The sequence below is a fragment of the Musca autumnalis genome, unplaced genomic scaffold, assembly GCF_047663935.1.
Source record: "Musca autumnalis isolate F117 unplaced genomic scaffold, ASM4766393v1 scaffold_1, whole genome shotgun sequence".
NCBI lineage: Eukaryota > Metazoa > Arthropoda > Insecta > Diptera > Muscidae > Musca > Musca autumnalis.
In genome coordinates this window covers 170,104,361-170,131,146 of record NW_027411644.1, presented here as the reverse complement: position 1 = coordinate 170,131,146, position 26,786 = coordinate 170,104,361, and the positions used below count along the sequence as shown (strand labels likewise).

Genomic DNA, 26,786 nt, shown 5'->3' with positions numbered 1-26,786 from the left:
TCAGGAGAAAGTACCAATGCAACTCTGGCTGAAAACCGGGCATTTGGCGTTTTTTCGTGAATAGTACAAGTTCCGTCTTCTCTAGGTTGACTTCACGACCAATATCAAGGGCCCAGCTCACTACCACATCATCAGCATAGGTTTTCAGCTGGTCGAACGCACCAAAATTTCATTTATCACCCGACATCAGGGTAGTGGTGAAAGAGTCACCCTGAGGTGTGCCTCTGCTAACAGTTTTTCTCAAGGAACTCTGTCCTAAACATTAATTTATTATCCTACTTTTCAGCATCTCATCGATTCATTCCACTAAGATAGAGGAAATTCCTGTGTTGCTGAAAGCACCCTCTATATCGAGAAAGACCACCAAGGTGAGGTTTGAATTCGCCATATTCCTTTCCCCGTGCCCAATCACCTCATGTAAGGCGGTTTCCACTGATTTACCCATTATGTAGGCGCGCTGAGATCTATCTATCTTTATGAAGTATAATTGTGTCCAAATTTCCAGATCCATCTTCATAGAAAGATCACATTTAACTCCTTCCATAAGTAGGGTATGCGCGAGAAACGCAGACCGATTAGTGCTCATTCCCCTATATTCTTAAGCTTTCCCGACATTATACTATCCGGTACCGGTAATCTGTCTTTGGGCTGTATATCCTCTACAGTTCGGGTTTAGTTATGACTTGTTGTAGGGAGGACACCATCAAAATTAACTGGGGAAATGAAACCCTGATAGCAGATCAAGAGTCTCTAGTCCATAGTTAGTCCAGGAACCGTCGCACCGCTTAATACTATCTAAAGATTTGGAATCCTTAGATATTGTTCTGCGAAGCCCGACCGCTTCATTAACTCCCTTCACTATAACTGACCCAAGACCTCCGATTAGCTTGTATAATTTCACTTTTGTATATATGAAATTAACCTTGTAGGCATGCCAATCTGTATTTAGTTTCGTCTTACTGCCTTTACTGTAGTATCTCCTAGATGTTTTACTAAGATTGACTTACTATTTTTTGCACCAAACCGTTTGGGATTTCTTCCCAAAACAGGTGATTGAACAGAAGTGCTCATAGCAAGTCAGAAGAGAACTGGTTAGGGAATCCACAGCTTCCTGCATCGTGTGAAAACTATTCTGTCCGCACAATCTTGAAGACGTCAGGGCTCTGAATTTACCCCAGGAGTATTATCTATCATCTGTATCAGTGATCTGAAAAAGATCAATTTTACAAGTTGAAAATAGATTCACCTCTGGCATTTGTGTCACAGCTTTCCCAGTGAAAGTGGTGATCATTGGCATCGTAACCAAAGATTATCAACACGGGTTCCGGAAACAACATAGTACGACAACAGCACTGCACGCCATTTTCACATATATTAGTCGAGGACTCAGCCAGGACAAACCGTGCCACAGAACAGTTATGGAAGCATTGGATCTGACCAAAGCTTTTGTTACGATCAGCCATGCTAAGGATATCGTCTGAAACGCTGGATCACCAACTATTTGCGTTGTTGCCAGCCATACCTGGAATTCAGAAACAAGAAATCCAAACCCCGTAGAGTGAAGCAGGGAATTCCCCAATGAGGGTTGATATCTTCGGAACTGTTTAACATCTACCTTTCTGCACTTCCACTCTCGTTGAGTTCTTCCACGCGAGGAATATGAACATATCCATCACTAAGTCAACAGCCACACTGGTCACCACATAGACGGCGCAAATAGTTCAATAATTCCGACCACGAACTAATCCAAAGTCCTGGGGGTCACATTCGATAGCATGTATAAGACGGTCGCGCATGGCACTATCCGGCAGCACTTGGGGTGCGGATAAAGAAACCTTGTTAACCACATACAACGCGATAGGTTGGTCTGTGGTAAGCTATGCGGCACCAGTATGGTTTGCCAACGTAAGTAATACGGAATGGGATAACTTTCAAATCTATCAGAATGCAGTCCTGAGAACATCAACAGGGTGTCTCCTGAGGACCATTTGCATGAGTAGTCTAAGATCTTACCAGTGCCTCGACACAACAGAATGTTGTCGATGCAATATTTGATTGGTTGCTATAGGCAAAATCATCCAAACCATAACCTAAGGATAGGCCCCTACCGCCCAGGCAGGATGTAGATGGATACAAAAGATAACCTGTAGATCAATATGCTTATCAGGAGGGTTTGAGGGATATTCACACTGATGCAGTCGCTGAGGCTATAGGAGCATATTGTGTAAATGTTGTCCTCGAAGATCACCACGTGTGGCAGCGGAAGAAGAATAGCTGCCAAGGCAAACGAGTGTCGTGTTGGCACAACCAAGATCCGGTTGGTGCAGCCGCCCCAATTCTTATTGGACCAAGATATATGGCACAACGCAGAACATCTGCCCAGCAGGTCCGCGGAACGGCCCATACAACCCGACTCATCTAGCTCCACTTTCACTTAGGACTAATATTATCCAGGTGGATTCCTTTCTGAACAGGGAGCTGGAGGCAGAACAGAATCAATAAAATGAAGACATCTCTGTGCTTCCCAGCTCGTCCAAAATCTCCTTTGTGACCTTGACGGGTGAGTTAGGATCCTTGATCGAATCGAGGACAATATCAAAGGTCAGACATGTCCTCCTTCCATCCATGTTGTTATGATGTTGCCTCTAATGTAATTATACAGAAGTATTGAATTTAAGGTCTTTTAGCAACTATACACGCTGTTGCCTGTCCCCATTTTAAGTGGAGAACACATTATAGGTCTTGCCGCTTAGTCCGCTCACCTTATTTTTATACAAATAATGTTCCTGGACTGGGGCAATGCCAATGTCTTAGATCGAGAGAGTTTGCTGGAGTTCAGCAGCAGCATTGCAATGATGCAGGTTGATCTGATCTTGCTGCTTCCATCCTACTGGTATTTCGGAGGAATGCGGAATAATAGCCTTCGCCATCCGAAGTGTAGAACTTCTCTCGACTTCTTAGAATGACTTTTCCAGACTTATCGGTAACAAACATAATGACAAACCCGTCGTTCTTCGGAAAGGAGTTTATAACTCAATACTTTCCCATTTGACGACCGATGTTCTGCTTCTCGACTAAGTTCAATATTTATTCCAACTCCATTAAAATAGCAAATAATAATCCTGACTCCCTTAGACAGAAAATTTTTTAAGGTCTTCCCTAATAGATAGAAGGCCTTTAATGTCTGATTTGGTATATAGACTTATAAGGTCTTCCATAATAGACCGACTTTTAAGGTCTTCTCTAGTAGACAGAAGACTTGTTAATGTCTTCTATACTTGACAGAAGACCTTACCTAGTATATAGGAGATATTTTAAAGTCTTCGTTAGTAAACTGAAACCCTTCTAAGGTCTTCTCTTTTAGACAGAGGACCTTTAAGGTATTCTCTAGTAGAGAGAAGACATTTTAAGGTCTTCCTTAGTAGACAGAAAACCTTTTAAGATCTTCTATAGTATGCAGAAGACCTTTTGAAAACCTTTTAAGGTCATCTCTTGTAGACAGGATGCTGTTCATCAACTGACTCACCTCCATCACTCTTTTGCTAATGAACCGTCTGTGATACTGTCAACTTCTTCGCAACAGGATGCTGTTCCTATGACTGCCTCATCCTCTTCAGGAGCTTTGGATTGGTCATGATTTTGGATGAGGTCTTCTTTAGTACATTGAAGACCTTTAAAGGTCCCAAGTAGACAGAAGACCTCTTATGGTATTCTCTAGTAGACAAAAGACCTGTTAAGTTTTTCTATACTTGACATAAGACCTTTTGAGGTATTACCTAGTATATAGGAGATATTTTAAAGTCTTCGTTAGTAAACTGAAACCCTTCTAAGGTCTTCTCTTGTAGACAGAGGACCTTTTATGGTATTCTCTAGTAGACAGAAGATATTTTAACGCATTCCCTAGTAGACAGATGACCTTTTAAGGTATTCTCTGGTAGACAGAAGGCCTTCTCTAGTAAACAGAAACCCTTTTAAGGTTTTCTCTTGTAGACAGAAGACCTTTTATGGTATTCCCCAGTAGACAGAAGACTTTCTCAAGTAAATATAAGACCCTTTAAGGTATTCTCTAGTAGACAGACGACTTTTTAAGGCCTTCTGTACTACACAGAAGACATTTTAAGGTCGTCTCCGGTAGACAGCAGGATTTTTATGGACTGCTGTTCCTTGGATGACCTCATCCTCTTCATAACCACAAGATACGATTTTGGATTGGTCAACTGAGAACTAGAGAACATTCAAGTAGTTGATTCTGTCACAGACCTATCATAGATCCATCTGCTCACGTTTGCTCCTAACTCAGACGGTTTGCCTTTGTTCGTCAACTGACTTACCTCCATCACTCTTTTGCAAATGAACCGTCTGTGATACTGCCAGGATGATGTTCCTAGAACTACCTCACCCTCTTCAGGAGCTTTGGACTGGTCGTGATTTTGGATGAGGTCTTCTTTAGTACACTGAAGATCTTTAAAGGTCTTCCCAAGTAGACAGAAAATCACTAATATATAGAAGGCCTTTCAATGTCTTCTTTAGTGTATAGACCTTATAAGGTCTTCCATAACATACAGAAGACTTTTAAGGTCTTCCCTAGTAGACAGAAGACCTCTTATGGTCTTCTCTAGCAGACAGAAGACTTTTTTAAGACCTTCTTTAGTACACAGAAGATATTTTAAAGTCGTCTTCAGTAGACAGCAGACTTTTTATGAACTGCTGTTCCTCGGATGACCTCATCTTTGGATTGGTCAACTGGGAACAAGAAAACTCCTTCAACTAGAGAACTTCATCAACTGTCTCACCTCCAGGAGGGTATAATTAAATTTCTCATTCCGTTTGTAACATGTCAAAATATTCGTCGGAGACCCTACAAAGTATATTCTTGATCAGCATAAAATTCTAAGTCGATATAACCATGTCCGCCTGGCCATCCGTCTGTCTGTTGAAATCAATATAGAGCTCCCAATCTTTAATATAGAGCTTTATAATTTGGTTTATAAGTTTCAATTACTCCTACGATGTTTGGTTTTATAAATGGACTATATCGGTCCACTTTTTGCTATAGTCCCCATAGAATCTCCCGATTTTCGGTATTTTCATAGCTGTGACCTCAATATCCCACCGAAATGACTGAAATTGGGCATTTAGTCTTTGTGAGGGATATACAACTTTCCCCCAGAAATTTGTCGGTATATGTAGGTCCAAGTCTTCATATAGCCTCCACAGAAGGATACGAAACCGATTGTCGATAGCTTGAAGGTTGTGGCCTCAATATCAACTGAAATGACTGAAAATTGTTATTTAGTCCTCGCTGCTGGTATACAACTTTTCACCTGAAATTTATCCGTATAGGTCTACTCGATCTTTGATATTTTGGAAGTTGTGTCCTCAATATCCCACAGAAATGGCTGAAATTTGGTATACAACTTTGCACCAGAAAATTGTCGGTGTAAGTCAACGTCTTCATATATGGCCCCAAAAAACGGCATCCCCGATTTTCGGTAATTTGTTAGTTTTAGACACATTGTTAAACCGATATGATGCTTAATCATCCCTTCTTAAGAGTGGACTTGCGTCCACTTATACTTAGTTACTTTACTCTGTATATGCAATTTCATTCCCCAAACATTGTGATCCATTTTGTTCCTTTTTCACAACCCGGATGCTGTATATTTGGGCTAGTATATCTTGTGTGTATGATGTCGCACACTAATGTGCTTGTACATGAGCGTGGCTTTCTTTTATTTGTCATTGTTGTCACTTTACGTTTTAAGAGCCCATTGCACACACAAACAAACAGACACACTTACACATGCATACACAGCCATTACCCATCAATAGCCTGCACTCAAAATAGTTTTTCTGAATCGATTCGAAACTTAAATTTAGTTGCTGTCTTTAGTTCGTCGTTGCAAGTTGTTCCTTAGTTAGAAATTTTTAAATCGAAACTGAATGCAAACAAAAAAAAAAACAAAAATAAATACACAACACTTACACACAAAATCTGCATAACATATTTAAATATCGATTTAAACAAATAACTTATAAATATATTAGCGCGTAACGGTTTTACTTAATAACAAATTTATCAAAAAATAAAAATCACAAGTGGAAAAAAATAATTAAAAGATTTAAAATAAATATTTTAAAACAGAAAAATATTCAAGCACAAATATTTTACATAATAAATAAATAAAAAATCCCACATACATACATATACATAATCATCTAGGATAAAGGAATACAACCAAGAAGCCTTAATTATGGAATACCATTTGCTAACAAGGTGTGAATCAAATTTAATATGTATTTAAATAAAATTCATTTTAATGGATTTTTCGATTTTGTGTAAATGAGTATAACAAAATACCAGTTAAAGCTGTAAAGATAAGAGTGTGAACTACTAAATACCATATAGAACAATCCCGTTGCAGAACATTCGGAAGTTGCAAAATTGTCATATTTTGGTACTTTCAAGCGGTTCTTGAAATAAAGGACGAAAAGGACTTTGAAGGATGCAAATAAGAATATCGAAATGCTTTACGAAAAAAATTCTTATTTGATTTTAGTGATAAGATGTCATCTCGAAAATGAACTAAAACAGCAGCGAACAAAGATATAGCGCTAATTTCTGAAATATAGGACGAAAAGGACATTGAAGGATGCGAATAAGAATGTCGAAATGCGTTACAAAAAAATCCTTATTTGATTTTAGTGATAAAATGTCATCTCGAAAATGAGCTAAAACTGCAGCGAACAATGATATAGCGCGAATTCCTGACAGCTTATAGCAAAAAATTCATCACGTCATAACTCAAAAGCTCAACTCACGGTGGTTCTGTCCTTCGACGTTTTTGGTATACTCACCAAGAGCTGTGACCCCCAAAAGGAATTTTCCATCCCCTACACGCTTAAAAGTTGCGTTCCAATTTGTTGCAACGTATTGCATTTCCCATTTCTCATGAGCAGAAAACATTCTCCTTCTCCTCAACTATTCTGCTAGCTTCCTGGCATCTGATTGACTGATATGCTGCCATATTCAACATTTCCTCTGGAAATTTCGCAATTTATGTTTTGGTGTTTTTGTATGTAACATGGAAAAGGAAACGAGATAGACCAACAGTTCCTTTTGGGAATATACATAGAATCAGTTTTTGAGTCGATTTATGCATTTCGTCCGTCTGTTCGCTACATACAGGTTGTATTTATCGTTCGATTCAGCTGAAAATTAGGGAACATCATTTTTATAGCCATAGAAAGAACGCTATTGTTTTTGGTGAAAATCGTTTCAAATTTGGATATAGGTCCCATATATATATTCGACCGATTTGAGGTATTTTTTTAAACCAATCACATAAATACTGTCCAATTTTGAAAATGTTACAGAATTCGGACTTGAAATAAATTTGTCAAATTATATAGAAATGGGTTCCGACTTGGATATATGTACATCCTATTTATATATGGCCTGTTCCCGTACTTTATAAAGTGGTAAAAGTCGTAAAAGTTGTAAAAGTCGTAAACGATTTTCATATAAATGTTGTGTACGGGAACGCAAAATGTGTAAAAGTAGTAAAAGTTGTAAAAACTTTTTAGTTCTGGAACAGAGCTATAGACATTTTGATGAAATTTTGAAAATGTGAAGTAATTTAATGTAGAAACAATTTCGCAAAATTATATTCAAATCGTGGCGATGTAGGGTATCATATAGTCGGCCCCGCCCGTATTTGATCCTTTCCTTACCGGTTTTCTATTAAACAAAGTTTAATACAAATCAGACATTAATGTTTTTCATTCATTCAAAATCCGAAATACAATGTTGCAGTCATCCATTTGGACGATATGTTTTCAACCTTTAAAATGTGTATTTTCTGAGTGGCGTACTTTCTACCTCTTGAGAATCCATTTCAGTAGAAAAATCCTGTTAAAGACTTTACTTTATAAGGTTCGTTTACCTTCTAATCTGAGAACCCGATGTAGGAAATTACAGCTACTTCGTTAGGGAGGAATAGTTATATGGAGGTTATACCAACATGTGGATCTACGAAAGTCTACAAGTTTTGTGGATAAGTTTATTTATTAACCACTAGAAACCTTAACTGAAAATTAAAGCAATTTTGGAAAGAAGATTTAGCTAAAGTCGTTAAAGTAGGTAAAATCGACATGTGGCGCCAATTTCTCGTTGAGAAATTTTTTGACCTCTTGAAATTACGGTACCGTTCTATGGGGGTTATATCAAAAAGTGGACATGTACCGAATAATTTCTGAGCAAATGTTTTGTGGCCCCAAATAAGACTACATACCAACTTTCAGCTATATCGATGCAATAATGAGACTAAAACATTCAAAATACCGAAAATCTGAAGGTCGTTATATGCTGGCTATATCAACACGTGGACCTGTACTGAAAAATTTCTATGGAAGAATAACAATTCTCAATTTCGGTGAGATAATGAGGCTAAAATATTTAAAATTCCGAAAATCGGGAGGTACCGTTCTATTTGGCCTATGTAAAAACTAAAAAAGTAAAAAAAATTAAAAATTGTTTTTGTAGAACATTTTATCCTTGTAACTCAATTACTTCCATGTGCTTTTCGTCCATCCTTTCTGGAACCATAGTAAAAGTACCACAAGATGGGATTTTACAGCATCCAAATGTTCTACAAAAATCTTGCCCAGAAAATTTTAGGTACGGTTGTCATTGACAGCTAATCGATATTGTCCCGTTTTTACGGTTCTTTTTGACATTTACCCTATTTTTGTTCAGAAAAAAACTACTTTACAAAAATATTCGGCATTCGAAGTCTCAAAACGAAGCTGAAATAACGCCAAACAGAGATATAAAGCTATTTCCTCAAGCATTACAAGGAAAAAATCATCACGCGATATCTCAGAAACTTGACCTATGGCGAAAATTTCCTTTTGGGTTCTTAATATATTCACCAAGGGCTTCCATCTCCAAAAGGAATTTTCCACCGCATAAAAACTTTATTGAACAGTGTTCTCCAATTTTTTTTTTTTGAAAATTTGCTTGGGTTTTATAGGCTTTATTAGGCCCAAAATACCTAAAATCGGTTAAATATACATATAGGAGCTAAATCAAAATCTGAGCCGATTGTCACAAATTACGTTCCATATTCATGTTTTAAATCCCAAATTTCTCATGGGCAGAAAATCTTATTGAATACCAGTAAGGAAGGGATCAAAGTCGGGCGGGGTCGACTATATGATACCCTACACCACTGTGAATATGTAAAATATATATGGTAAAAACCAAAAATGTTTTACAATCGATGAATCCGAGTTTCACCCTTTCAAAATTCGAGAACTGCTAACATATTCTATGTATATGGTATGAGTGAAATTCTTTCAAATTAAGTGTTTTAGGAGGGATCCCATAATGTCGACCATTAAAATTAATTTACGTGGAAGCTGTGTTGGCATCGATGTAGAAAAATTGGTTCCCTTCCGATTTCAGGCTTAACCTTGCATTTTATAGACCTATGCCCAAAGAAAGACTCAAAGAATACTCCATGGGCAACATAATACTAGTGAATGATTTCTCGATATATCCACAGCATCCACCTAAAATTGATGCTGACATTTTGAAACCAGAATTTCTGGGCTTTTTGATTTTTTTTATACCCTCCACCATAGGATGGGGGTATATTAAGTTTGTCACTACGTTTGTAACTACTCGAAATAATCATTGTAGACCCCACAACGTATATATATTCTTGATCAGCGTGCAATTCTACATCGATATAGCCATGTCCGTCCGTCTGTCAGTCTGTCCGTCTGTGGAAATCACTCTAGCGTCCGAACGGATTGACGTAGGTGGATGAAATTTTGGGAAAATCTGTTATATGTACGTAGGACTTTTGGTATTGAAAACAGGCTATGTAGGTCCACGCTTTCGTATAGCCCCCATACAAAATGACGCGTGACGCGTCGTCGTTTTAAGGAATTTTTAAGATATTTGGCCCATTTTATCACCGAATTGATTGTAATTTGGTACTTTGTGTCTCCAGAGGTCAAAAAATATTCCTACCAAAGTTGGGTTATATAGGTCCACGTTTTGGTATAGCCCCCATATAAGGCCCCATATAAAGTACGCGTCATTTTAATATATTTTGAATGTATTAGACCCATTTGACCACAGAATTGGTTGTAATTTGGTATTTTGTGTCTTCAGAGGTCAGAAAACATTCCTACCAAAGTTGGGTTATATATGTCCACGTTTTGGTATAGCCCCCATATAAGGCCCCTTATAAAGTACGCGTCATTTTAATATATTTTGAATGTATTTGACCCATTTGACCAAAGAATCGGTTGTAACTTTGTATTTTGTGTTTCCAGAGGCTAAGAAACATTTCTACCATAAAATGTTTATATAGGCCCACGTGTTGATATAGCCCCCATAATACAATATCTCCCGATTTTCGATATTTTGAACGTTTTAGCCTCATTATCACACCGAGATGGCTGAAATTTGGTATTTAGTCTTCTTTAGGCGTATAAAACTTTCCCCCAGAAATTTGTAGGTATAGGTCCACGCCATCATATAGCTCCCATAGAAAGTTACCTTCCGAATTTTGGTATTTTTAAGGTTGTGGCCACATTAATCCACCGAAATGGCTGAAATTTGTGGTGGAGGGTATAAAAAGTTCGGCCCGACCGAACTTAACGCTTTTCTTACTTGTTTTATAATCCGGACGCGCAACGAGATAATATTCAAAACTCATAATAGGATTATATAACTCGTGATTTTAATATGCAATTTTAATATGCAATTTATATATATCGTCTTTGGTGCAGCAAATACGTGAAATCGACTGAAAATACAAATCTGAACCGATTTCGATATAATTTGGCACATTCAGACACACATTCCAAATTTCATAGAAATCAAACATTTATAGCATGTTTGGTGCAGAAAATACGTGAAATTGGCCGAAAATATATATCGGATCTATATCCAAATCTGAACCGATTTCGATATTATTTGGCACATTTATCAGCCTTTAGGCTAGAAAGGGTAACTTTGATACCACCAAAAATAACTACTTGGACCATCTTTTGTGAAGAACTAGCCAGATATCGGTGCTAAATTTCTGTGCAAGATGATTTGAAGTGTGTTAGTGCTTCATAAACTCAACAACTTTTTTAATAATTTATGCCAAACTCCTAAAAATAAGCTGTAACTCGTTGAGTTTTAGAGATATCAACCTGAAAATTTGACACAAGGTAAAGTAGAAGTCGTAGAAAAAATAGAAATTGCAAACTGAAAAACCCCATTTTTTTGAGTTATGCCACTCTTTGAGTAAATGAGCGATATAATATTGGTTTTGTATAGTTCCACATTATAATGTGCAACATTTTTAAGGTGATCTTGTGCAAACAATTCGAACTGAGGATTTTTTGAAAGTACAGACCCAAACGACAAGAAACCCTAGTTGGGTTTTGTTGTGTCAGATCCAGCTCGGATTTTATGGTCCCATCTAAACCTGGTTAAATATTGAGTTTTAAAAGAAATTCAGAGCTATATCTCTGATACCAATGCGAATCTTCTTCTGACCTCTGAAGCAAATTTGTAGATAAGAACAAGAATAAAATATCTGAGAAATAATGAACTCGAAAAACTACATTTATTACCTCAAATTTCAAAATATATGCAAAAATTCCTCAATTTTTATACATTTCACACGTATCTCCAAAACCGTTCATTTTTCCTGAATATTTTCTTTTGCCTGGAATGTAATACACAACTCTTCAGAACATGTCATTGTTGTAAAATGCCTCTATGCCGTTGTTTTCAGTACATTTTTCAACAACCATTTAATAAAAATGTCAATAATGTAGTGAAATCCGAAATGCGAGAATAAACTGTTGGAGTGAACTGTGTTTGAAATACGTATTGTAAAAGATATGATACAAAATACCGCTGAAACAACATGAAGTAAGCATTTTAGAGTTTCAGAATGTTCTAAAGAATTGTTGAGAACATTATTTGGAAGATTTTTGCAAAAGGTTACTTGGTTCAACTCCCAAAAGTTTAGCCGATACTGACCAGAATATCAGCAGTTATGTAAAATTTTTTGTATTTTATAGATTTTGATGCCCTAGATGAAGTTTTTCCTATATGGTCTGTTCAAAGGATAAGTTCTACTAGTTCAGGGCTACAATATTGCCTAAGACAGCAAGGCCAAATTCCTAATCGTTTCTGAGATAAAGGTCCGATAAATGCAAAAAAGTGTAATTTTAGCCCGGTTTAGATGCGGCCATAAAATACGAACTGGATCTGACAGGACAAAACCCTACTAGGGTTTTTGTAGTCTAAATATGTACTATCAAAAAATGCACACTAGAAGTTGTTTGCATTTTTAGTGTTGCATAGTGTTATGATACGTAAAGATTTTAAAGCATAATTGTTGTGTTTGGTTTGGAGTTGTTGTTTTTCTTTGTCAGTGGCTGAGGGTATATCTCCGTCAGCACAGCTAACTGATACTTTCTTACTCGTTTTTAGACAAAATTCAGTCAAATTTCATAAAAATCGGACGTATATAGCGTGTTTGGTGCAGCAAATATTCAAATCTAAACCAAATCTCACCAAACGAAATAGCCTTCTTCCTATGGATAAACAATGATATTACCCAATTTTCAGCTGAATCGGACTATAAATGCGACCTGTACGTTGCGAACGGACGGATGGACGGACGGACGGACGGACATTCATAAATCGATTCAGAATGGACCTATCTCGTTTCCTTTTGTATGTTACATAAAAATGCAAAAAGGCATAATACCCTTACCACAGTCTGGTGTAGGGTATAAAAATTTAATTATACCCTCCACCCTCCAAGTTTGTCATTCCGTTTGTAACTACTCGAAATAATCATTGTAGACCCCACAAATTATATATATTCTTGATCAGCGTGCAATTCTACATCGATATAGCCATGTCCGTCCGTAAATAAATAAAAAAAATAAATAAATAAAAAAATATGTTGTTATATGTACGTAGGACTTTTGGCATTGAAAGCGGGCTATGTAGGTCCACGTTTTGGTATAGCCCCCATACAAAATGACGCGTGACGCGTCGTCGTTTTAAGGAATTTTTAAGATAGTTGTCCCATTTTACCACTGAATTGGTTGTAACTTTGTATTTTGTGTCTCCAGAGGCCAAAAAACATTCCTACCAAAGTTGGTTTATATAGGTCCACGTTTTGGTATAGCCCCCATATAACGTCCCATATAAAGTACGCGTCATTTTAATATATTTTGAATGTATTAGTCCCATTTGACAACAGAATCGGTTGTAACTTTGTATTTTGTGTTTCCAGAGGCTAAGAAACATTTCTACCATAAAATGTTTATATAGGTCCACGATTTGATATAGCCCACATAGGACGATATCTCCCGATTTTCGGTATTTTGAAGGTTTTGGCCTCATTATCACACCGAGATGGCTGAAATTTGGCATTTAGTCTTCGTTGGGGGTAAAAAAATTTCCCCAGAAATTTGTAGGTATAGGTCCACGCCATCATATAGCCCCCATAGAACGGTACCTTCCGATTTTCGGTATTTTGAAGGTTGTGGCCACATTAATCCACCGAAATGGCTGAAATTTGTGGTGGAGGGTATAAAAAGTTCGGCCCGACCGAACTTAACGCTTTTCTACTTGTTTTATTTTAGGATTTCGAAATTCAGTGGATAAAAACTATTTATTCAAGCCAGAAAAATAATATTTTCTTACGCCTATTATAGTACGTTTATATATAATCGGATTTAACAAACCCACTGTGTTTCAAATGTCAATTCCTTTGCGTATACGTCAAATAAATCCTCATCAAGAAGGTTAACCCTGCAAAAGGCTATAATATAAACAATATCGAGCAGTTTATGAAAGAGGACCGCAAAATCGATGACAGGCATGTCGGCGTTTTGAATGTTTAGGTCGGGAGGTAACCTGGGGAAAATTTCCCCTATGTGTGAAATCTTTTAAAAATTAAAAAAATCAGTCATAAAAGGGGTATTTTTGGTCCCTTTTTCCAAAAACGTTTAAAACCTCCTTTAAAATGTGATCGAATCGGGTCAACATTTTCTACAAAAACATTCGTCATAAAATTTTAATATAGGTCCTGAGTTCGGGTAATATTTAGAGTTTTACTGTAAGTGAAAACAACCGTAAACGGAAATAATGCTCAATGCTTGGATATAGTGTATTAAAATCTGCTGTAATTTGTATTGTATAATTGTATGTATATAATTGTACACTCAGCCTTTAGGATAACGAATTAGCCTTTATGCTTACGATAAAAAATTTAGACTCGGCTTCAGACTATTTGGCATCCATTTAGCCCAGTCCGTCCATCTGTCTGATTGGAGTGCATGTTGACTCTCGATCAGTTTGGTCCAAATTTTGAATCTGGTAATATGTTGTTCATATCGGTCCACTCCTTCGGGTACCTTCCAACATGTTTCGCTAAAATGATCCGCATAATGCTCTCGAAGGGAACAATCGATTTGATACAAATCGATTTCTTCCAGACATAGATTTGGTTGGAATACAGATTATATCGGTTCAGGTACCTCACACCCCGAGGGTTCATATTTTAGTCATTTTTTGTATATTTTACTAAAAAAATATCAAATTTTATCCTCCCAGAATGGTCTCAAGATGCATTTCTGGCTTCGTCCTGCCTTCCACAAAAATGTCAAATATTAGATTTTATCGAAACTGTGCAAATCGTAAAATCACTTCCAACCGTACATTAAGTACCAAAAGTGTTTATATGAGGCAACATTTTCAGTACCTCCCTCAAAAAATTTCAACATAAGTGCAGTTTAAGGGCTGTTCGAAGACACAGGATACATTCTGACCAAAGGTACTCCTTGTTGTCTTGTGTACATCGATATTATAACTTTCGTTGGTAAGTAAGTCCATGCTTCCTGACATAATGGTCCAAAAGCTTCAAATTCAACAACTAAAATGGCTGTTGGGCGCTATCGAAAGGGATGCCTCTCAAAATAAGATCCACTTCGAAAATGGACTATATCGGTTCAACATTTCTGCGCTTTAATCAGGTTTAAACATTTTTCATCGATTATAGATTTGCTTATTGTTATTTGTCAGATCTAGTTCTGAACTACGCAAATACGGGAAACATGGGGCAAAAGTTGCCCAAAACTCATAATATGAAAATCGCGTTTTTAAAAACAAACTGTTGGTAAATAGTAACCTGACCCTTTTCCCCATTCGTTATGACCATCGGCAACTTTCTGCGGTTAACGAATCAAACGCAGCAGTCGATTGAACTCAGACACAATGAAAGCAAAAAAGTACATGTTCGAATACTATAAAATTAGGTGTATATAAAAATAAAATTATTTTCGCGAAAAAATATATTTTTCCAGTTTTTTGTTTTTGTACATTCTCTGAACAAGATAAGCTTATAGAAATTCCAAATTGTTTTTGCATCTTCATTCTTTAATAATTGTGGTATGTCTCTTCTTTAATGCATTTTTTATGATAATTTTTCCATCGTTCGCCAAATCTACTTATTTCGTTTGTACACGCAGAGAAATTTATGTTAGAAATATGTTTGGATCCAAACAAATATATGTTTGGGACCGGTTGCAAACAATTATATGTTTGGATCCAAACATAATATGTTTGGGTCCAAACAAATATATGTTTGCAACATTTTGTAACATATCTCAATTTGATATGTTTGGGTAAAACATATTTTTTTATGTTAGAACATTTTTTTCATGGGTGGAGAGAGGATGTTTGTCAACGAGAGTAATAACAGTGCTCTCGCGGCTGTGGAATGATGTTTTATAATGAAGAGTTGTGTGCATTGTAAAATAGAAGACGTAGAAGCGAAGAAGGGGGCTTTGGTGCTTTGATGGCGTGTATGCGTCAAACTCGTGTGTTTCTTGTTTTGTTGTTGTTAACCAACGTGGTGGGCGAAGAGGATAAGAAGAAATGCTATGAATTATTTTGTTTTTTCTTTCTTTAGTGTTTTAGTTGCCTTTGTAGAGTCAAGACGGTAAAGTGCGTGAATTAATCAGTGTTTTGTGTTTTCTTAAAGAAATTGTGTTTTTAGTAAATTAAATGCCCAATACATTTTATAATTGAATCGGAAAGTTGAATGGAATTATTTTATTGGACAAGGAAGAAATCGCATTTAATATTGGTAATTACATACATACTTATGTATATTTGAAATATGGCATATCCATATTTATTTAATACATTACATAATCATTTGATTCTAGATGCCGATTCCCCGCTGATGATTTCAACTATGAGGACAATTTGTTTTATTTCACAACTAAGGAGAAGCGTTCAACTACGTTTCTATATATTTTTCTTTTTAAAAGTGTGACTATTTACAAATTATTTCAATCAGTTTTTCTTTTATTAAAGTGTGTCATGTATTTCTTTGGAATTTTGTATGTACCTATGTGTTTGTTGTTCTTTTTCGTTTCAATAAACAACCTCAACATTTGTGTGTATACTATAGAGATAGCCAGTGAGCTCTTACTGAGAGCAAGTGAGCACACATTTTAAAGTGTTTTACATTGAATTTTACGCTCCCTTGCTCTCAATAAGCGCCCACTGGTACATGTGTTTGTTTTTTTTGTGCCTTTTGGGTTTGTATTTTTTAGCACCCAAACATATAAAATGTTTGCACCCAAACATAAAATTGTTTGCACCCAAACATATCTTTGTTTGCACCCAAACATAAATATCTTTGCACCCAAACATATATATGTTTGCACCCAAACATATATTTGTTTCCACCCAAACATATATATGTTTGCAGACCCAAACATATATTATGTTTGGGACTGTTGCAAACATATATATGTTTGCTGCAAAATATGTTTGGGACATATGTTAGAGAGGCCGATTTTTTTTTGCGTATACGCATGTGCATTAGAGTCCATAATAATCGCCAAAGATAGTTTTTTTGCATCTTCACTCTTAGTTTATTGCTATACATCTCGTCTTTCATAGGTATATTTTATGACAATTCAAATTTCAATGGTGAAAACTACATGATGCGAACGTTTGCGGTCCATAGTTACTTTTGATGTTTTTTGCGCTTTAATCTCGAATATCAGATTCAAACATAATACGCTACGCATAGTTGCGCCAATATGTAATAATCACATTTTTCTCAACTGAAATCATAAAAATCTTTAAATTCTGCAGTAAAATTGGAATAATTTAAAAAAATAAAAAAAAAATTGCAACTTTTGCCAACACTAATTTTTGATCTGTCTTATAACCGGAACTCTTATTTATCAGAATAAATCAAAACTTTTGATATATGTTTACGCCATTCCGAAAAATCGCGGATTTTTCTCAATTGGAATAATTTATGTAAAGCAAATTAAAAAAATTGTTTGGTAATGTTTGCCAACACTAAATTTGGGTCGGACTTATTACCGGGACTTTTATTTATTAGAATAAATCAAAACTTTTGATATATGTTTGCGCCATTCCGAAAAATCACGGATTTTTCTCAAGTAAAATTGTTAGCTCGATTAATCCAATTAATAAAATAAAATTGGAATAATTTATGTAAAGCAAATTTAAAAAAATATTTTGGCAACTTTTGCTAACACTAAACTTGGGTCGGTCTTATAACCGAGACTCTTTTTTATTAGAATAAATCAAAACTTTTGATATATGTTTGCGCCATTCCGAAAAACCACGGATTTTTTCTCAAGTAAAATTGGAAAAATTTATGTAAAAAATATTTAGGCAACGTTTGCCAACACTAAATTTGGGTCGGTCTTATAACCGGGACTCCTATTTATCAGACTAAATCAAATCTTTTGATAAATGTTTGCGCCAACGTTCGCGAATTCGTTGCAAATGACCCCAGATTCTCTTGTCCGATAGGTACAAAAAATATAAACATAAAATTCACGAGTTTATAAAGAAATACCAAAAATTGCAATAGTGTCAAAAATTCTTAATATGCTCCGAAATGGCGCGATTTGAGATCAAATTGGTCCAGAACGCTTTGATAATGATTTTAAATTAGATTACAAAAAAAAAATAAAAATTTTAATGAAAAGCAAACATGTTGTTATAACAGATAAAATTCAAAAATGCATTACTGAACTTCAATGCATTTGGTGCGGAAACTTTTTTCGCGATAGAGAAAAATTGACACCGTATTTCATAACAGCTTTCCATGCTCTACACGGCTATGTGGTGGTATTTTTTTGGTTATAGCCCTAATGTAGATATTTAATTTTATTAACAACAATTTTATTCTTCATTTCATTTCAGTTGTACACAAATAACAAATTATGAAACGTAAAAAGTATCAAATTTTACATCGATCCCAACAACAAACAGTAAGACTACAACAACCTGCTAAAGGAGTCATGTCATGGGATTGCTATATAAAAGTTCCAAACTCTTGAAAATAATTCTGGGTAAGTAGGTTAAAGAATAAAAAGAATACACACACACGAATTTAAAACAAAACTAGATTAAGAATGCAAAAATTTGCGTTAAAGAAAAATATATAATTCTCTTTATTATTTCCAATATTTGGAATTATTCCAATCAGACATTTTAACCCAATAGAATATCGATTCGCTTGTGGAAGTGAGGAAGAGTAAGCATCCCTGTTTGCTAGCTTAGTCATTTTCTGTACAACACGACGAAACAACAACGGCAATGAAAACCACCACTTGTACAAAATGAGGTTGACGATACACGCACCCAATAGGCAAAAGGGGCGGAGTTTGAAATGTTTGTGTATCGACGACACAGTGTTTCAAACATAAACTCAATTAGGGAAAAACTAATAAATAATAAAAATAGCAATGAAATTAAAATTGAATAAAAGTAAACTGTCTGTGTTATTAGCTTTTAAATTGTGTTGTTGTTCCCTCCATTTTAATATATTTAATATACATTAACCCCCATTTTTATAAGTATTCTTTTGTTATAGTTTGGATTTACCGAACATACCTATTAATAGCGTTTCGGTTAACTTAAGATTAAAAGTGATGATTGAATTTCAAGGAGGAGCTTCTTAGCAATAACTTTCAATGTAAAAATTATATTTTTAATGCCTCAAAATTGGTTTATTTTGCGTTTTCAAATCCATCAGATAGTAAAATAACACATGTAATAATGGCCCTAAATGTTAAACGCTTCTTAAAGTATTGTAATGAGTTTCTAGGGAGAAGTAGCCAAAACTGCGATAAATCGTCGAAAATAAAAACATTTGTGTCAACAAAAAATATAATTTTAATAGTTGTGTTGCAGAAACTGCAATTTTTCTAATATTTTGCTGGAAAAACGTTTTCGTGCTTTAAAAACCAGCAAAACTTATAGTATGTTTACATTTATGAAATCCACCCGATTTCAACTTTCAATTCCTTTGCGTGTACGTCAAAGTGAAGGCTCATCTGAAATCTATTGGACAGTTGAAATCGAGGGGATTTCGTAAATGTAAACGTAATCTTAACTTACTTCTCTTTAAACAAGTAAGAACGGTGTTAAGTTTTTATACTCTCCACGAAGTATGTTGAAGTAAATAGGAACAATTTGTTTCATATATGAAAGTACTAAACATTGGAGGAGTAGAATACCTTAATTGATGAAAATCACTTTATATTGATAATTTTCTACATGGGAGTTTTCTATCCATTGAGATTGCAAAATATCAAGTTACGTTCACTTCAGAATGAAGATATAGCCAACCCTTTAAAAGAGCTCGCATGAGGCGTCATCGTTGTTCTTTCCACAACATGGACCAATATTTACAATTTCAGAATTGAGCTTTTGTATCCTCTGACAAAACATAATACCAAATTACAGATATCTCGGTTCGAAAATTTGACAAAAACCCTCGAAATACATTGGGCAATACCGGTTCATGGGGACTGGACTAAAAGCTGGATATGTAGGGAGAGTTTTTTACAGTGTTCGAAAAAAATCTATCTGTACCGTACCACTGATCGATAGATACACTACGATAACGTACCGCTCCGGAACACAAACACTAAAAAATATTTTAGTGATACTGTACCGGAACACAACGATAATCGTAGTGTTCCGACTGTGGAGGACTAAAAATTGTAATGCATCACGTGACGGGACACTAAAAAATAACAAACGCATTATATTTTCTGAGGAAAATGAAATATTTGGTTATATTTGATTAAATAAAAATTAAGATAAAGAGTTAAATCCATGCAAGTTTAAATTAGTTAAACACGTTGCGAACTTTGGTCAAAAATATAAAAAAATATTTTGTTGTTGTTGAATGAAGCACAAAAAATCGTCGTGTTCTGACTGCCGGAACACTAAAAATCGTTTTGTACCACGTTAAGGCTCTCGAAGCATTCTAAAATGTTGGCTTACATCCATTTTAAAACCTTTTCATGAATTGCTTATAATTTTTACCGCATGCAGTTTTTATGATTTGTATTGCCCCTTCCTTTTCACATATTTTCAAAGCTTAAAGATATTCTCAGGGGAAGAGTTCCTTCCAAAATTTACTCGTGCGAAGAATAAAAAACGCCAAATCCGACAAAAGCTTTCTAAATTGTATTTTATTGCCCTTTTTGAATGTAAGATTCAGTAGAAGTAATATAGATATCAATGTTACTTTATATTTATGTTCCATAGATGAGTACTAATGCCCTTTCTAAAAATCCAATAAATTAGCCTATATGACCAAATATAGGAAAAAGTTTCTGCGAATTTTATTAATTTTAGTGGTATAGGTATTTATCCTCGGAGTCGGAGCCGGATTTGTGAAAAAACCGGTCTTTGGGCCTATTCTGTAACTTTTTAATAACAGTCGATCGTTATAAAAACAACACAAAAATAGTAATTGTTAAAAAATCGACAAAAATGTTCAATATTGGATTTGCCTTTGGTTTGTGTGTATGTTTTGTTTATGAATACATTCAAAATTGAAAGCTTTTGAAAGTTTATAGACAATTTGTCTACATTTTTACAGAATAGCACAATCGTTACTGCAAACAATTTTTATTGTCGACATCGTTGTCGATTGTCCGATTGTTAAAAAGTTAGAGAATAGGCCAACTGGAGTCAGTGTCAAGCCAAAAATACCTCGACTCCGAAACCCTGGTCGAAACGATAATGTACCACACATGAGTTTATTATGATTTGTGAGGAATATTAAATATTTTATGTTTTTTGGATATGTACAAATGAAGGAATAAAAATTAATAGAAAATTTGAAAAACACTAAAAATCTTAAGTGCATGTCCTATCGAAATAGGGCAAAAGATCATGTTGTAGCTATGAAAATTCTCTACAAGTTTGATTTTTTTGGTATAGAAGTTCAAATTGGGACAATTCACTGACTGTATACAGTATATAGTATACAGATATACCTGTCTCCTTATAAAACAGTGTCATAACTGCAATTCTCAACTTAAACTTATATATCTCAAAAATGGTACAACCTAGGAAAACGATACGAAAGCCAATTTGCCAAGCAACATCGTGAAAACCTAAAAAACCTAGAAATGTGAACTTTGACCGCGACTTATTTAAACATCCCTCAGCGATTTTTTCTTGTATTTGGATTTTTCTCATCCATAAACATTTCTGTTTCAAAAAAAGTTAGTTAAGGCGCAATATGTATAAGGTAGCGATACAGTCAATGCATTGTCCCAATTTGAACTTCTGTATCTCAATAACAGTAAAACCACCGAAATTATAAAGAACAATCTTGTAGACAATATTCACAGCTACAACATTTTCTTTAGCCCCATTTCGATAGGGCTTGCGGTTTCCAAGCAAAACCGTGAAAATCTAAAAAACCCCTAAAAATGTCAACTTGAATCGCGATTTTTTTTTTTTTTTTGTTTTTTGATTTTTCTCTATGAACATTGTAGTTTCAGAATCCGCAAAAACTTTCCAATTGTAAGAAACTTCCATTTAAAGTTGCTTCAAGAGCACCGTCCTATATGTCAACGTCCTATACCGACAAATTTTTGGTGGAAATGAATCGAATATCGGGTGGTACTCTTCTATGGAATAAGACCCTGAAACTTTCAAAATACCGAAAATCGGAAGGGAATGCTTTTATGAGGGCTATATGAAGACGTATTTGTATATAATTTCGCCTATACCCACACGTCTCTTCTGGAATGTTTAATACCCCCATCGAAGACTAAATACAAAATTTCAGCCATTTCGGTTTGATAATGAGACTAAAACCTACAAAATACCGAAAATCAGCGGGGACCGTTCTATGGGGCTATATGAAGATGTGGACCTATGTCGACAAATTTCCTTGGAAAGTTTAATACCACCAACAAAGACTAAATTCCAAATTTCAGCCATTTCGGAAAGATATTGAGACCAAAACTTTCAAAATACCAAAAATCTGCAGGTACCGTTCTACGTGGGTGGGGCGATTTGTATAGAAGGAAAAAATCGTAATGGGCGCTTCGCGTTTGTGATTGTTGGGATTGCACTGAGGAAAAATGTCCACTAGACCATATGTCTACGGTGAAAATCATGCTTCCCGTTTTTGACTTGAAATACTGGATCTCTTTTCGTCGGCCAAATTACTATATACGGATTTGATATGTTCTTTATTGTCCTTTACAATGGTCTTTAGATGAATGAAATCGATGAAAACTTATAAAAGTTAGAAGAAAATTGTTTGTTTTGTTTATTGTTGAAGATTCAATCTCATTTGATCAATCTCATTTCATCAAATTAGAAGAAAATTATTGAAAGTACTTCTGAAATTAGGTTAATTAACCCACTTAGCGCCGAGATTTTTTTGCGAGAAAACATAAAATTGTTTTTGAAAATTATATTATATATTGAGACTTTTTAAGCATTTTTAATAAATAACTTTTTTCTCTAAAACGTATAGTTTTCCTGCAATCGGGCCTTCTTTTAAAAGTGCCAAAAACTTTGGAGGGTAATATAGGTGTATCCTTATATGCCAATCCCTTGGTTTTTGATTGAGAAAATATTCTTACTATATTCCTAATAAATCCCTGACTTTATATGATTCTAACATTTATGATAAACTTTTTATAGCATATTTAAATTTTTCATCAAAAGTCGAAAATTACAAAAAAGTCGATTTTTTTGAATAGCTTTGGTTTTAGGCCAATTGCGTGGAAATGCATAGGTCAAGTGAAGCTTTATAAGCGTGAAATGACAGATAACAGACAATACTATAACAAAATGCAAAAAACCCCACAAAAATATTCGAAAACCCTAGAGTTTTACGCCAATTTTTTCAACCATTTTTTGTGGCGTTTAAACGACCAGTGGCTTTATCTGGGTTAATTATAGTTATACCCTCTGGCGTATAATTTTCATACCATAAATAAAATAATTTTTATAAACCATACGCCGGTGGGGCTAAAATTCCAGAATTTCATAAATATATGACAATAAAATAAAAGTAAAAAAACCTAAGACCTCTGCAGTCATGGATTCACTCCCCTTTATACTTGTAATTTAGTTAGAAGTATAAACATGAAATAAATAAAATAAAATAAAATAAAGGCTGTACAATTTTGAAAATGCATTTGCGATGTACTAGAGAGTTCTTAATTATTGTCTTGGCTACAATTTTTGTCTTAGTATTAGATCGCAAATCTCAATGCTTTTGCTGTTATATTTATGTCAAAATATCCAAAAAACGTGACAAAAGTCTGCTAAAAAACTTCAAGTCAAAATCGTGAGGCTCGATTTTCACCGTAGACGTATGGTCTATTGGACTTTTTTGATCAGTACAATCTCAAGAATCAGAACAGGACATGTTCATAAATTTTTTTTATTTTCCAGTTCCCTTACGATTATACACAATTTTTTAATGTAACATTTTTGAAGGACAATTTTTTACTTTACACTGTAATACTTAAAGAACATTTAAAATAAGTCTGTTCAATTCCTGTAACAGATAGAATATCAAATGGGCACAAAAACAAACTGCAACAGCAATTAGGTACTCAAATAATATGTATGTATTTACCATAAGACCTTTAACAAAGTTTTTTCATTCCATTAAATACACAAAACTATGGTTTCTTCTTAATAACTCAATTTAATATACGATAAAATTGGATGTTATAAAGAAACACACAAATTCACCACTTCAGCCGACATTATTTACAGGTGGTTGAATTTGGAAAATTTAAGGGATGCTTTATCATCTTGCACATATTTTTGATTATTCTCTAATAATTTATGTGTGGTGAGAGAGATTTTATCATAAATTTTTTGTATTTTCTGTCTATTACGCAGATTCCCTGGAAGATCAAGAGGGTGGAGCTATGTACATATCGTGCGATGTCTCAAATGGAGGTCCTGTGGAACCTGAAACGGGTTATGTTCCCAATAATCCATTATTCGGTTTGGCGTTGGATAGTCCGCAGGTAATTTAATTCGTGTGATTTTTATAACGGTAGTTTTTAGTATGCGGCAAATTAAAATTCTCAATTGCCGTCGGGAAAATATAAATAACAAGTGTTGTACAATGAAGTGAAATATTAAGAGTTTTATTGAAGTTTTTTTTCGAGTAAAAATAAATTTTGAGATTTTAAAACCATTAAGAGTGCGACTAAAACTGGTGTACATAAAAATACAGAATTGCAATACAATTTCAAAGAAATTAATTTTACCTTCGATGTTCAATATATATTAAAGTGAAAATGTGAGTTATTTGAAGAGTTTGGTAATTTGAAATATTTATAATGTAAATCAGATGATAACCATAATATGTTTAAAATTTAAAGATGGAGTAAAATTATTACCCATAATTTAACATACATAATTTGTACCAAAGATGTCCTATCCAAAAGTAAATATAAGAAAAGAGTTATACCTAAAAAAGGTAGCAAAAATATTAATAACGGAAAAAGGCGTAATGACGACCTCATCTTTTGCAGGAGAAAATCGAATTTTAATGCGAGTTACTAATGATAAAAATCGTACAGATACAAACCATATACATATATGTAATCGAACTTCTTCATATTTTAGGAAATCAGAAAACAGAAAAGTTTCATTAGGGAATAAATGATTTGAATAAATGAAATCAATTAACTAAATAAACTATAATAAACTGTAAGAAATTTGTTATTTCTTTAACTTGGCATGCCCTTATTTTGGCTTTTTAACTTCTTTTCATCATATTCGAGCCTCCAAATAATAAATCAACGAGTAATTGGTACTGCGGTACCGCTTTCGGGTAGTGTGGATCTCTCTAAAATAGACCTCTATTTAACTTTCTGCCGATTCTTTTTTTCTGTAAATATTCAATGGATTTGAGGTTTAGTGAATAATCCGAAGGTGAATGGATGTGCAAAGAAGAAAAGAACCTCCATAAAGTCCAAATTAAGAGGGCAACGGAAGTGACTATATCCATATACATGATACATCCGACAGCAGTAAAGATAGTATTTGGGAGAATAAAAATGCAGCATGGTGCTGTAATTTATAATGTGCTTTTGCAACTTAGTCCCTCTTAACCCCTCAGACCGAAGAACAACAACTGGCATTTTCGAATACATTTTTTAGATACTTCTGTACTTCCCGGAGCACTCTAAACATACGTGTTGAAGTTTGGGATGTCAACACTTTCTTTCATAAGGGTCCTGTAATATACCCACTAAAAGTCACAATTTGCCAAGTAAGGTTATTGTCCCATACTGCTTAGCATATTGAATGGACTGCGTGGAAATATTTAGTAGAACCCCAGCTTAAATTTTATCCGTTATTCTTTAATATACTCTCAGCATTTATGCTAACGAGGGTTTATACACTTTTATACGGGTAAAATGTGCCTCATCAAAATAATGGTTTTAGACCCCAAGTGTGTTTGGACGTTTCAGACAATTTGGAGTCGATTTAGCCCCGTCCGTCTGTCTGGCTGGAGCGCACGAACTCTCGAACGGATTCATATACTTAGCGCCGAGAAAACTTAAAATTTTATATGAAAATGATATTTTTGAGACTTTTTATGCATTTTTTACGAAGTAACTTTTTTCTCTAAAACTAATAGTTTTCCTGCAATCGGGCCTTCTTTTACTAGGCGTTTACACCAGACAGTTCAAATACAGTCTTCAAATACAACTCTGATTTACTAACACTTACATACATTTGTCGTTTGTCTCTCAGCTGTCCATCATTTTTTCACAGACAGTAAGGAAGACAAATTTTTGGCATTTTTGTAAAAATAAGTGAGATAATAATTGAAATGTGTTGAAAACAAAAGAACATGAACAAAAACAAAATATGAGAACGGAAAACAAAAATAAATCGATGATTTTCATTCAAAATTTTACAACTGTTGTTGCAGTTGTCCGGACGCCTACGTCACACAGGCAAGTTGTGGGATTTTGACAATCAATACATGAAGTCAACTGTCCTGTCATTTGTAAACGCAGGGTTAGATGTATTCTTACATGTCAATCCCTTAGTTTTTGATTGAGACAATACTCTTACTACATTCCTAACAAATCCCAGACTTTATATGATTAGGTCTGTTCGATAACCCAAGTTTGCAAAAAATTGTACAAAATTTTACGAAATGCTGTTCGATAAAAAACTTGTTCAGTGAACGAGAAATGAGAAGTAGTTGCAAGAACTTGCGAATACCCTTTACTTGCGAAGTTATCGAACAGGCCTAATGTAACATTTATGATTAAATTTTTATCGCATAATTAAAGCTGAAGTTACATGAGGTCACCATTTGTTACCATTTTTAATCTGCAAAGCATTCCTTAACCCC

At 34.8% G+C, this 26,786-nt stretch overlaps 1 protein-coding gene across 2 annotated transcripts in view; it reads left to right on the top strand.

The window, feature by feature from the left end:
- The first annotated feature begins 5,878 nt into the window (after positions 1-5,878).
- The window catches only part of gl (glass), a 29,948-nt gene continuing 9,040 nt past the window's right edge, over positions 5,879-26,786 (top strand). Inside the window, exons 1-4 of one of the 2 annotated variants that reach the window (XM_073958887.1) lie at positions 5,879-6,051; positions 6,146-6,277; positions 18,311-18,459; positions 24,299-24,429. In XM_073958887.1, coding sequence (XP_073814988.1) covers positions 18,414-18,459; positions 24,299-24,429 — 177 coding nt within the window. In that variant the 5' untranslated portion in view covers positions 5,879-6,051; positions 6,146-6,277; positions 18,311-18,413. Of the gene's footprint in view, positions 6,278-18,310; positions 18,460-24,298; positions 24,430-26,786 lie in introns of both variants that reach the window. The other variant, XM_073958886.1, reaches the window with a different exon arrangement.